Raw genomic sequence first — 13,803 nt, 5'->3', positions numbered from 1 at the left:
ACTGTGGTGATGTTCCTTTGCTATTTAATTAATATTTTAATTATTGATAGTTTATTTATAATGAGAAACGCTTAAATTATTCAAATATGTAAAAAAATCTTGTGTTTCAATTAATTCACTAGTTTAATAGTCAGTGAATGTACATGATTTATTATACTTCTATATAAGCATATAAAGCATATCTATTCCGTAAACTCTTGTAAAAATATTCTTCTAATTTCTTTTTGTATCGTGTCTTAAACTCATTTGTTTAAAATTTGAACATTTGAGCATGTTTTCAATGCTGCCAACTGAATTACGACTGAACCGCATACAAGTGAAGGTTACCAATTTCGAACGCAGCCTTAAAGTCATCTTAAAGTTCCAACCTAAAAATTGTTGCAAACCTAACCCTAACTGTAATCTCAATAATAGCATTTTTAAATATAGTATTATTTGCTCCTACTTCATTAATAAATGTTATTTGATCTGCTGTTTGTATAAATTGTATTACTAGTAAATGTGAACGTAACTGAAGAATTACGATGACTACGTCTAGTGAGGAAATTTTACTACAAGTGCCACACGTAAGGTACAAAAAGGGCGACGGTACCCTATATTTAATGGATCAAAGGATTGCGTGGATGATGGAAAATCGAGATACTGTTTCGATTTCACATCATTATTCAGATATCAAAAGTGAGTGATTGATATACACTAAGTAAACATTTTATTTGTCATGTCAGTTGTGGAGACTTATTCTTGGTTTAGCACAAAAGATATCTCCTGAGGGGAAAGCCAAGGTTCAACTTCAGGTAGTTTTGCACAATGGTGTGTCCTCGACTTTTCATTTTATTAATCGTAATGGGACCCAAGCACAAGCAGCAGACAGAGATCGGGTTAAAGAACTGCTACAAACCCTTTTGCCCAAGTTTAAGAGAAAAGTAAACTTTCCTTAATAGTTCCGTATATCTTTGTCTATTATTTGTTGTTTTGTAGGTTGATAGGGAGCTAGAAGAAAAGAATAGATTGCTATCATCCAATCCGGCCTTACTTCAGCTCTATAAGGACTTGGTTATGACTGAAATTGTTACTTCTGAAGAGTTTTGGGCTCAACACGCCTCTCAGTACACCAAGGCGCAGAACACACAGCCTCAAGAAATTGGAGTCTCTGGGGCTTTTTTGGCTGACATTAAACCCCAAACAGATGGCTGCAACGGTTTAAAGTATAATATAACTGCCGATATTATCGAGTCTATTTTTAAAACATATCCAGCTGTTAAAAAGAAATATATCGAACATGTTCCATCAAAAATGTCAGAGGCACAATTCTGGACCAAATTTTTTCAGTCGCATTACTTTCATAGGTATTTTTTAAGACATTTGAAGAAACCAGTAATTTGCTTACTTTTGTGATTTTCAGGGACCGAAAATATGCCGAGAGTAAAGATTTATTTACAGAGTGTGGTAAAATAGATGATCAAGAAATGAAGAGAGATATACAAGACGGTGTTAAAGATCCTCTCGTCGATATTACATCGTTTGAAGATAAATCGCTCGACGAAGGTTACGGTACAGAAGTCGAAAAACTACCTGGTACCTTTGGGACCGTCAGTCAAGCAATGATAAAGAGATTTAATCAGCATTCTATAATGGTACCAATTTTAAAGAATCGCAAAAATTATTTCTTTATTCTATGCTAAGTTTTAACACAGGTACTTAAGGCGTCAAAAAATAAAACGGACCAAACATCTGACCAGAATGGTCTTCAAGAAAGTTCAACTAGTGCCAAAGTGAAAGATAGCAGGCCTGAAGGTGATGAGCATTTAAACAAAAAGTTGAGGATTCAAGAGAAGATAACGTATGAGGACTTAGAAATATCAAACGATAAGAGTGATAATTCTAAAATACAGTTAAATTTATCAAAGGTATATGTCTATATCTAATTATTTTAGCTATAATCGAAACAAGTAACATTTTTATTAAATTTAGGTTGAAAGGTACCTTCATGGTCCAATGCCGGGTGGTAATGTTGAGCAATTTTCACCCAATGAAGCTGCCATATTAACGAGAGCTGTTTTACAAGAAACAAAACAGTGGCAAAATTCAAGACAACCTAGCAATATTCTTGTGAATCCAGCTGCTGCCGTAGGCGCTCTTGGCGAATTATCGCCTGGTGGAGCCCTCATGAGGGGTTTTCAGGAGCAGTCCTTAGCTCGTAAGTGTTTTACTTATCATTGTAATCCATTCAATATTTGATGTGACTAATTTTTAGAATTGGTCCCAGCTGATATTGAAAAAGAAGTAAGACATTTGTATTTGTCATTGTGTGAACTGTTGAGTCATTTTTGGAAATGTTTTCCTCCAACTACCCCCCAATTAGAACAAAAAATCGTCAAGATGCATGAGGCTATTCAAAGATTTCATGCAGCCAAGTTAAAACCTTTTGAGGTAATATTTTCTTTATTTTTAAAGCTTTTTTCTAAAATAAACATTTATTTGGTGTATTTTTTGAAGGATAAGTTGATAAGGGAACTTTCCCCCCTCTCCCATCATCTAACAAAACATTTAAACCAGTTACTTAATGCCTCTTATCAAAAATTTAATAATTGGCAGAAGATCAAGAATATTAGATGACCTGTAATTCCTGTAATTATTTTTAATTTGTAGATAATTTACTTTGTCTTTATGTAATTTTCATGTATTAATTTGTCAGTGCCAAAGTGGCGTGTAATTGTGTTGTAATTCTTAATAATTTAATAAAAACTATGATTCCCTGAATAAGTTTTCTGTTCGCTTATGTATGCTTCTAATTTTTTTTTTATAAAAGATGGACAATTTTTATTATACAATGGTAACAAATGAAAGGTACATGTGTCCATATGTCGAGAAAACTCAAAAATAAAGAAAAAGTTAATCGTAAACTGATTAAAAATACTTCTAGTTCGTGTTTAATATTGTATTTTCAACTTATTAATTTGTTTCTAACAAATAATGCAGTTAGCTATAGCATTATATTATTTTGCGTTACTTGTATGTAGTAATATATTGTATTATTAAAGTTTCTGCGGAACTTATTAACTAGTGTAATAATTTCGTAATTCATAAATATCTTTAAATTCTTCGTGGATCTTTCAAGTCGATACAATTGGTGCAATTATTTTAATATTGGGAGAAAGATTCGTACTTTATCGCACAATTTCGTGGACGTCCGCGAAAATACTTTATATCGAGTCTGCGTCGTGATTAACATCAAGTTATCCTATTCGTAGTTTTCGGTATTAGTTGTATGTTTAAACGCGAAAAGTCCGTATTAATTGATCTGTTTAGTGTTTAAACATTAAATTAATTCAGTTCTGTGTGTTTAAATCAGTACGCAACATTTTTCGCTAATGTATTTGTGCTTCTTGAAAATAGTTAGGAACAAGCAGCAGCATGTTTTTAGCATTCTGAGAGTCCTTGCAAGGTAGGCCACCTCTTTTACACATTTTCTTGGGAAAATTCCAGTGCTTTTACTCTTGTTTTTTTTTTGTTTTTTCACAATATAAATGTACCAAAATACCTATGTAGTTGTAACTATGGTTGCTTTTAAAAGAAAAAACAAAATTGATTAGATCAGATTAAGTTATCCCAGTTAAATACATCGTTAATTGTTTAAAAACACTTACATTAGTTACTATTACATACTGTTTGGTTTATATTATCCTTAATTTGTACGTAATCTGTTTTTGAGTGTAAATAGTTAACTTTTTTGACTTCGAAATTAATAAATATTCTTTGTATGTATCAAGTCTAGGAATTGTTAATTAGTTACATATCAGTAAAGTTTAAATATATTACAATTTCTGCTAATGTACAGTAAGAATGAATGAAGTTAATTTAAATTAGTGTATTAGGAAAATTTTGAGTTTAAATAGATAATGAAATAATGTTAGGAAATTTAATAATCTGAGCAGTAGTTATCATAGAAATTAATATTCCTGAAATTTTGAGCTTGTTGTTAAGAAAAAGCAACTAATTTAGATTGTAATTTGTTTAAAAATTTGTTATAAAATATCGTCCGTGAATTTGAATTTGAATTTTCTAATTTTCTGATACAGAATGCATCCTAGCATATTTGTGTTGCTACTTCATCCTCCAAACAGCAGAGGACGCCACCAGTCTAAAACTGAATCAAAACTTTATAGATTATACAAAGTGTTCTAAAACGAAATTAAAAACTGAAGTTCATTAATTAAAATGAATTAATTTTTAGTAATCTACTTATAATAAAGTATTTGTCCTAATACTTTAATTTCTTTCTATTAAAAATGTTTCACCTTAGATATATCCGAAAACGATTATTAATAAATAATAGTAAAGAAATAAAATCAGGTTGCTCTACAATTGTTTCGGCTTTTTGGGCCTAAAAACTGAAGCAATTGTACAGTAAAACTCTAAATAAATTAAAACACTGAAAAGCAACATGGTTTTATTTCTTTAATACTATAAAATGCTTCATATTGCACCAATCAAAAAATCAGTGAAAATTAATAAACAATACAATTAGTTTCGATGGTTACAGATTAAAGCTGCTTTATTATTTTCTGTTTAGGCAATATAAAATTAGCTATGTACAAAATAAATAATTTTTGTTCATTTTGTGTTTTATAATATAGAAAGTATATATAACGTAAAAATTATTGTACCTAATTATTGTTTTTTAAATCCAGTCAATATAGTCTAAAAATAAAAGTTACTAATGTTAGGATAATCTTGGTGACACAATTTGGTAATATGGATCAAATTCATCTATATAAATTTTTATACTAGAAAATGATTGCACCATACGATTTGATGTTTAGAAATTAGTTACACCAAATTTAAAAAATTGATCAATTACTACATAGATCTTTTTTACTTTCGAGATTAAGAAATTGTGGAAATCAACAGGATGCTATTTTTCGGAACAAAGAGGGCTGGGCTACAACAGAAACGTTATCACCACCTTAATAAACATCAAATTTCACAAAAGAAGTAATACTAAATAATTTATTAATAATAATAATCGTATGCAGGATCATCATAATGATATGCGGGTGGTGGAGGCCGAATATCAAGTTTAATATTGCTTCTATCTCCTTGGGCTCTATCGTGGGCAGCTCCCTTCACGTAAACTCTGGGATCTTCGTAAATTGTTATGGTTTTCTCCGCTGGTAAAGGTCGTACGTAATCGTGGGTGTGGTAGGGTACATGCGGAACATGAGGGTCATGGGATACGTGTGGCACTTGGGGATGGTGATGTGTATATGGGATGTGTTTTTCTTCGTAATAACTGAAAAACATTAAAATGAAAGCGATTTGGGTTAAGTCTAGGGAATGATACGTTACCCTTTGTCCCCTCTTAGAGCATGATTGTCATTTACTCCTGTTTTTTCTACTTTTTCGTGCCCATCGTAATATTTTTTCGTATCATGCGCTTTTCTGTCATCATAATCTTTATGGTACATGTCCCCTTTGCTGTAGGCTCCGCGATTTTCCTTTTCATTTTCAAACCTACGGATTTTACAATTATACATTTGTGATCTCGATCTTTTTCCTCAAATCCACCAGCATTAATACCATGAATTAGAAAAAAGTACGTTTCCGATGTATTTTGATTGAATTTACCTTCTGTCATCTAAATGTCCTCCATGTTTTTGATGGGCTGCTTGGTCTCCATATTGACCTTTCTGGTTATTTCGGTACACATGGCCTCCTTCATCGCTACCGTCGTCGAAGAAACTGCTTTCGCTACCGCTTTCGTCCTTTTTAAAATAATAAACATACGTTTAATAACTAATTGATTTGATTAAAATCAGTAATTAACAAGTAGGAAACTAAGTTAAACTGTTTGTGTTTGTTAATTTCTTAGCTTTCTAAAAATGGCAAATTGTACGTTTTGAACTTTATCAAATACGACTTAACATCAGTTTTAAATTATTGGCGTAGATGCAATACAATTGGTTTTGTGTTCAGTCAAACGTATAGTAAAGTTTCTCGTGGTTAGGCCAATATAAACTATTTGACAAGATTCACAAGTTAATTTGCGGACTTCAGACTTTTCTTGTGTTGAGAGTTTTGGGGGTTTAAGATTTGAATGTATCTCCACGTTGTATTATTAAATTAATTTTTTGAATTAATTTTACCCACTATAGATAAACGCAGATTAATGACGAATCTTATCTCCACATTGATGATTGTTATTTTGTTGTTGCTCTTACTTTGTTATAACTTTTGTGAAATCCTGCCTTGTGATGTCCCTTTTTGTAAGCCGTATTTTTTCCGGTATCAACAGTAGAACCGCCTTGTTGCTTGTGAAAATTTTCGTCGGAAAATTTTGCTGCGTCCGTTTGCGTTTTCTTTTCGCCTGCGGCTTCGTTGAATTTTCCAGAGTTTTCGGCTTGTACAAATTTCTTTTCGCCTTCTATATTGTGACCGTGTGCTTCTTGAAAATCTGTTGCGCCTGATTAATAAAAAAGACATAATTTGAATACAAAACATACTAGATGAATTTTTAATGCAGACTTTGTTTGAAAAGTTTGATAATAATTTGAAAAACGTTTGTTCCAGATTCACGGTAAGGGCTTTTACAGCTATTTTAAAAAGAATGGTGAGTAAAATTGTAGCTATTATTGTAGTGTTGTATATTGATAATATTTTCACAAATGCTCTAAGGATGTGTAGGGAAAACAAGCGTATAATCCAATGGGTAAAGCTTTAATTTGGCAAAGATTAATCTAATTCTGTTAGGCAATTAAAAAACTCAAATATTATGAAAACTATACTGTTGTAAACCGTTTTACCAATGGATATTCTAGAGCACATTCTAATTTTAACTGAATCTTTTAGTGTTAGAATTATTTCAGTAAATCACAAACCCAATTTTGATGAAATTCCAAAAACGTCTGCTTTTTTGTGTTCGGCGTGGTCCTCCGAAACGCCTGCTTTAATGAGCACCGTGCCACTCACTGATAATACGTTAAGATGCGATATTGTAACACAAAACGTTAAGACGGCGGTCCTGCTTAAAACTAGCATTTTCTGCGATTGTCACCAATGATTACCAAAACTAACACTAACGAGCCGAGTGCTAGTTTGTTTTATATGTAACAGATTACAAAGGAAACGGCCTTCATGGAACCTAAGAGGCATCCTGCTTAGGGAATTTCACGCCAAATAGTTCAGTTCGACACAGAGAGGTAAATGATTACGAGGAGATTGCCCTGGCCCAACTAACTTTAAAATGTCAATGATTTTTTTCGTTCTTCCTCCTAAAATTTGTCTTTGGACCTACCACACCTTCCGTAAAATAAACTTGAAACATTTGAATTGAGGACTTGCCAGAATTAGAATTAGAACTAGTTTTAACAAAATTTATCATTTGTTTGGACAATGCAATGCGCTGTCCAAGAAAAAATTGTATTCACCAAAATTACAAGATTAAATTAGGATTAAATGATCATTGAGCTTTTTGGGTCGAAAACGTAACCCAAAAATATGTGCTTTTAATTTTTAAGCAAGTATGTGCTCGAACTTTACAGGTAAATTGTAAGAAAAATTGCAGGTTTCATGAATGTCTTGTTATTTTATTTGTTCCTGTATCACAGTCTCCATTTTCTAGTTTCAACTTTTCTAATAAATATCTGGTATTTATAAATCAGTAGCCATCTCGAGCTGCTTATTTGGTCAACACGGTGTTAACCGTTCTCCAAATAAAATGGTAGCAACACCAATGTATTTCATTCACATTGTTGTTGTATTGGTTTTAGTATGCAGTAATGTATGCGTATTGGTGCCTAAATGTCATAAAAGATGTCGTTACTGTTAGACGGAAATGGCACCACTATAATACAGATTGATCAACTTATTCAGTGTTAGTCATATCTTGTACTCAAAAAGTAAAAAGTGCCTACAGAGAACAGATAAATACAAATTGGTAGAAGAAAATACTTATGGGGCGCACCTTATTTATGTTACAGTTTACCCAATAGCATAGTTAGATGGGTTTTATGTGGTTATTAGAAAAGTTTATGAGAGAAAGGACTACATTCAGTTTTGTAACTACCGTATCTATATATTTTGTGTAAAGGTATACATATATTGTAAGTAAAGTTCTTATTCACGCTACGCTCCCTCTGCTCCGTCTTGGTCGTATAAATCTCGGAGTAGACAAGGAAGGTGCTATTAAGGAAATAACAGGCTAATAATAGTCGAGAGAGTCGAAAACAAAAGTGTGATTATCCACTCCGAAACTGCTAACTAAGGTAGCGCGGAATCGAACTCAAGATTTATATGAACCAACACGCAGACATACACACACACACACACAAACGTACAAGCACAGTGCTGCACTTGCTTCCCTGTGTTTTACCTAACTCTCGTTCTCTTGTTTCCCAGCGCCAGTTGAGATAATTTTCTTATTGTGTTTCTAGTCGGACGTGTAATTAAATACAAAGTTTCCAACCCTCTCCGCTCTTCTGACATTGTTTGCTTTGCGTCGCAAAGCTTCTTCCCTTGATTTACCCTTTAAAAGAAGAATATTCGAAATAGTTTTGAGAATATGTATTTTAGATAAATTACTAGTACTTGTATCCTATCCTTAGAACGGATGGTACCGTTGTCAATGGCGCATAGCATTTGCATATTAACTATGACGTTCTTCCACACTGTAACCTAATTTAGCCTAATGATTCCGTCTGCGGGCATTTAGTCACAGCCATCACATCACCACAACATATCTATGACCGTTTAAGGCCTTTGACCGAATATTCATCTATTCAACACGGCCAATTTGTCAAACTATTACTAATTTTTAATTAAACGAAGGCATCGTGGATATCGGAAGTAGATGCGTTAGTTAATTTTCTTCCACTGCTTCTTATGTCGAATCAATCTTCGCATTTCCCTAAAACTATAACATCTCATATCTCTAACCATTTGGAAGCATTTTTAGTCTTCCCTTTACTCCTATTTTTGTTTCTAATATGTCTATGTATAATGTCTCAAAAGGTGTTCCATCATCGTAATACTTTCTTATAAATATCATCTCAATTGTATCCACGGTATTTGTATCATCCGCCAAATCTCAAATGCTTCTAACCCTTTTTTTCGCCAACAAAAGCAAACGATTCAACGAGCTTTTTTCGAGTTTCTCAGTTAACCGTTTGCATAAGCCCAGAAACGACTGTAGTACACTATTTTAGGAAAAGATAATTCTGTTTTCGGTTTACTGGTTTGCTGAATTTCATATTCAGTGTTAGTGTCATAAAGAAGGAACCTCTAGTAAAATATTAATAACAACTCCTAAAGCAATCGACAATTCTTTAGTAGAAATGATAAATTTCTTAGAAAGGAAATCCAAAGTGATTCACAGTTCATTTCACAAAAAGGCAGATTTGATTTCTGTTTCGTTCTTTAGCTACGTGCAAATTTTATGAGAAAAGGGTATCCATGAATTTTTGTGCAAATATGTAAAGAAAAAGACAAAAAGAAACACGAGAACACGATTCTTTGAAAACATTAATTCATATAGCGTCCTGGTCAAAAGATTTACTGACCTCTTTCATATAATAGAATGTCTTTCAAAGTATGGACATCAAAAGAATGAAGTCCTGGTCTGAATCCTTTGCCCATCAGCGTATTACGACTAAATTTAATAAAAATAGGTGAAGTTGACATCTTGAAATGTTTTCCGCTTCAGTTCATATTGGCCAAAGGCTTTTGAACATGTTGGAAAAATACCTTTTATATGTATTTGTATCGACGAAATACATTATATATTATGTAGAGAGATGTCGCAACCAATTTGAATAAATGGTTACTTTCAAATTCGCCTACACGTTTCAAAAGCGCGGCTAATTAACGTTTCTTCTTCTTTGGTCATCAATCCCTTGATTGGTCTCTTCTCCAAAAGGATTGTGTATGTGCCTTCCGCTTCATTCCTTCATCCCACAACACTAATTATCTGGTTAATGTACGACGTAAAACCATATGGTAAAACCCTTCCAGCTTTGGCCAGATGGGTACCGTTGTCGATGACTTTATTTTTATGCTGTGTTAAATTTCATGCAGATAATGGGCACTATTGTTTTAAGTACTTAATCACTATCTTATCGGAATTAGTTTCTATGTAGAGGAGAGGGATAGCTGTTTTGTTGAAAATAGTGAAACAGAACTGAAAACGGAAGAAAATTACAAGAGTGACAAATAAATTAAAGATTGCATAATGGTAAATAGTAAAAGTTACTTATGGTACCCATAGGCTTCATCTAATATTAACCAATGCTAACTTTCAATGCTGTTCATTGATTGACTATTGTTTAATTCTGGGCCATTACACATCGGTTTAAGGTCAAATCTCTTTACAGTATGTACATGAACATTTTTGTTTCTAGGTATCTATTACTCGAATGATATCAATCATAAAAAAATTAAACTAGAGCGGAGTGCTAGTAAAAACAATTCAAAACAGTTCTCACCAACACTGTTTAGATTTGACTCTCTACCTAAAGAACCATCAGAGAATTCAGTTTCTCGTACTATGCGGTTATTGGAATATGAAATATTCTTCGAAAATGTACATATACGTGTTGGCATATGTATGTACGTTTTTTTTAAGTTTGCACTTTATTCAGTGCAGATATCGTTTCGAATCAAACGTAAATCAAGTATGAAAACTGCATGATTTTTCCGACGAGCGTGACCTGGGTTTCCAATGAGACAGCGTCTGGGTCACGTATGTTACATATGATAGTATACAGAGAATATCCTCGACATTATTCGATATTTTAAACAGACCGAAGTTCCGAATAAATACAAAATAAATCGGTAAATGTTGCAGTTGATAAATTTTCGCTGAATGCCAGGCCCCTATTCAAAAATTAAAAGGAAATACGTTAGAAATCATATATGCAAGCAATAAGAGGAAACAGTTTGAAACGCATAGGTGATAGTAGGTAGAAATTAAAGTAAATGTTTGATTATTACTTACTTTAATATTTAAAACATTCAAGTAATTTTTCGCTTAATATATCGTTTCTTCTACTGGTATTCCGTCCTGTCTGCATGTCTTATTTTTTGCCAAAGCACTTATGCCCTTCTTAACTTCTAATTTAATGGTTGATAACATCCATACTCCCTACCACTCTTTCCTCACACATACACATCCCTAATCATACTGAATTTCATTCTTCACTTTTATTTTAATCTATATTCTTATCCCTTTCTTGTTACATTCGTTGTATCTCCACTTTATTAGCATACCTGTTTTTCCTTAAACATTTACCATTCCATCATTCCTCTCCCTTTTCATTAATATATATTTAATTTTTGATATCTTTCACTCTTTCATTCACATTCTTCTGTATTTCTCAATCGCCCCTTCTGTCCACTTGATAGTCGTCTTTTTCTCATATGCCTCTCCAAACTCATGTAGTTCATTCTTCTATTCAATTTCTATTAGCAGATGATCGTACTATTTGTACAATTTTCTTTCCAGGACTGTTTGAGGTATTTTTTAATTTATTTTCTTAAAAAGACAACGTGAAGTAGCTACTAGGCAATTTAAGTACTTTTTCTTATTTGCTCTATTCTCATACATCAATCTATTTAGTAAAATTATTATATTTCGGCCTGTAATCTTATCTAGCCTCATTTAGCCATCGGAACAAGTTCGCCCTGTACATCTCGAGGGAACGACACAAGCAGTAACGGCGGCCAGTTGGCAAACAAACTAATTTCGGTAATTAATTGATACTAACAAAAAGTAAACAAGACAAATTGCCAGAGTTTGCTGACCAACTAGTGAAAGAGTGAAACTTGGAGCGTAAGAGAGAGGCAGAGAGAGAGAATGGCGGGGGTGCAAGGTTGTAATGGCACACGAGAGAGGGTTAAAACATACAACAAGCTGCAGCATCTGTGTCCAATTTGTCCACTGAACAACTACAACAACTGTGACCATCACCACCAGAAAGCCAAGAGCGATAGGTAGGAGGGAGGAACGGTGAGGGTTGCTACCAAGTGCGGGTGTGTGCCTTTTCTTCGAGTTTTGCGGTCCAAAAGTTACCACTATGTTCTGGAAACGTTGTAGTTTTCCGTGGAAATAGACCGGGACTTGTCGACGACATCTGTCTCAACATTTACTTAATTAATGATTATCTTCCAACTAGAAACGGTCACATAGATAAATGCAAATACACTGGGATTAAGGGAGTTGCTATTCCAACAATAACAACAAAAAATTTCAAAGGGTTGTGTTTGAATTTTGAAATTTTTATTAAATGTTTTTAAATGTGTGACATCGGTAACAGAGCACATTTTTATGATGATGAATCATTTTTGATCACATTATTTTAGCTTTGTTGCTGCGATATAATTATACCAGAGCTTATAAATTAATAACTTTTTCAAAAAATATAAAATATAACTTTTACTACTAAAAACAATACAGAAGACGTGCTGCAGGTTGTTGAAAATAGTACTTACGAAAGGGATTTCTATAAGTACGTATTGTACAAAGACACTTTACGATAAAACAGATTTCATCAGTATCATTACCAACTGATACCAGGCATCTTCTCCACAAAATTCGTCTTTATATGAATAGTGAAACAATTATCTGGATACTCTTTTCTGAATGAAATTCATATACAAAGTATTTGTCTGTATTAAATCCCTTTGGACCTAATTACGATTCCTTTTTCTACAGTAACAATGCTCAATCTATAAAATATTGCACACACTATACATTTTCAGCAGTTTTAATGTTTTGGTTAAGAAATGCCAATGGAATCGCCGCATATCGTTTACCGAAAAGCAATCGCTGCACGAATACAAGCAGTGAATGATAAAACGAGAAAAATCGGGTAACAGTCCACGTATAACGAAAAATGATATTCAGTTTTCTCACAAAAGTAATGATTTATGTTGCGAGATAGATTCGGAAAGTTTGCAGCGGCTCTGTTATCAGCGGTGGAGAGTCAAAGCCAAAAAATGTAACAACCGCAGAAGCTTTCACATTCTAGCCGAAGTTACAATGACCGGCTGATGCCTTTCCTTTATAATACACTTTATACCACGACGATATTTTTTCATCTTTCCTCCGCCTTCTGCTCTCCATCTCACTCTCTCTCTCTCTCTTCGATACCTCCCCAAACGCATACATTTGCATTACGGATACATCTTTCTGATGATTTATGGAGCCATGAATCAGAAAATTGCCCCTTATTTCATTATACAACTTTCTTTGATCCCTTTTTGTATTCAGGGCTTTTGTAAACGATAGCTTATCACTTCGAAACTTTGACGAAAATGAATTCAGTAGTACTTAATCTACACAAGTATGATGCATTCTTTTTAAAAGTCATTATATTTGTAAGAATCATTGTTATTCTACTATTGTTTGATCGATTCTAACGTCCGTCAGAGACGATTGAGCTCATAACTCATGTTTCCTATATTTAATTAATCTGAAACCTTTATCTATTCATTGCTTCCTGATTAAAATAAAAGATGGGATAATCTTCAAAATAAAAGACATTGTTTTCTTTCTTTGGGGACAGAAAAGGTTTTAATCGAAATTTTTATGAAACATATATTGGAAAAGTGAAAAGCAGTAAATAAATAAGTACTTAATAAAAGACAGCTTTTCCTTCCTGTGACTTTCTTAAATTACAAAAATGATAAAATAGACAGCAAGCTAGTTAAGTGAATACCACTCAGGTACATCCGCCAGCCCACACATACACGTGATTCCAAACATTCTGAAGCATCCCCATTATTTTTAAACAATCTTATAGACAAAAT

The 13,803-nt window shown here is 33.2% G+C and overlaps 2 protein-coding genes across 2 annotated transcripts in view; one reads left to right on the top strand and one right to left on the bottom strand.

Moving 5' to 3' along the window:
* The first annotated feature begins 349 nt into the window (after nucleotides 1-349).
* LOC108741515 (general transcription factor IIH subunit 1) lies at nucleotides 350-2,753 on the top strand. The gene is made up of 8 exons (XM_018476340.1): nucleotides 350-678; nucleotides 751-923; nucleotides 979-1,346; nucleotides 1,403-1,634; nucleotides 1,695-1,907; nucleotides 1,972-2,197; nucleotides 2,255-2,430; nucleotides 2,497-2,753. The coding sequence occupies exons 1-8, from the start codon at nucleotides 525-527 to the stop codon at nucleotides 2,614-2,616; spliced, it is 1,662 nt and encodes a 553-aa protein (XP_018331842.1). The 5' UTR covers nucleotides 350-524; the 3' UTR covers nucleotides 2,617-2,753.
* Nucleotides 2,754-5,013: 2,260 nt separating this feature from the next.
* Nucleotides 5,014-13,803, bottom strand: part of LOC108741484 — a 52,831-nt gene continuing 44,041 nt past the window's right edge. The window contains exons 2-5 of the mRNA XM_025979040.1: nucleotides 6,222-6,463; nucleotides 5,629-5,765; nucleotides 5,350-5,514; nucleotides 5,014-5,293 (exon numbers count right to left, since the gene is read on the bottom strand). Of these exons, the coding sequence (XP_025834825.1) occupies nucleotides 5,014-5,293; nucleotides 5,350-5,514; nucleotides 5,629-5,765; nucleotides 6,222-6,463 (824 nt within the window). The remainder of the gene's footprint in view (nucleotides 5,294-5,349; nucleotides 5,515-5,628; nucleotides 5,766-6,221; nucleotides 6,464-13,803) is intronic.

The sequence above is a fragment of the Agrilus planipennis genome, unplaced genomic scaffold (genome assembly GCF_000699045.2).
Source record: "Agrilus planipennis isolate EAB-ADULT unplaced genomic scaffold, Apla_2.0 scaffold212, whole genome shotgun sequence".
NCBI lineage: Eukaryota > Metazoa > Arthropoda > Insecta > Coleoptera > Buprestidae > Agrilus > Agrilus planipennis.
This window is presented reverse-complemented; position numbering and strand designations above follow the sequence as displayed.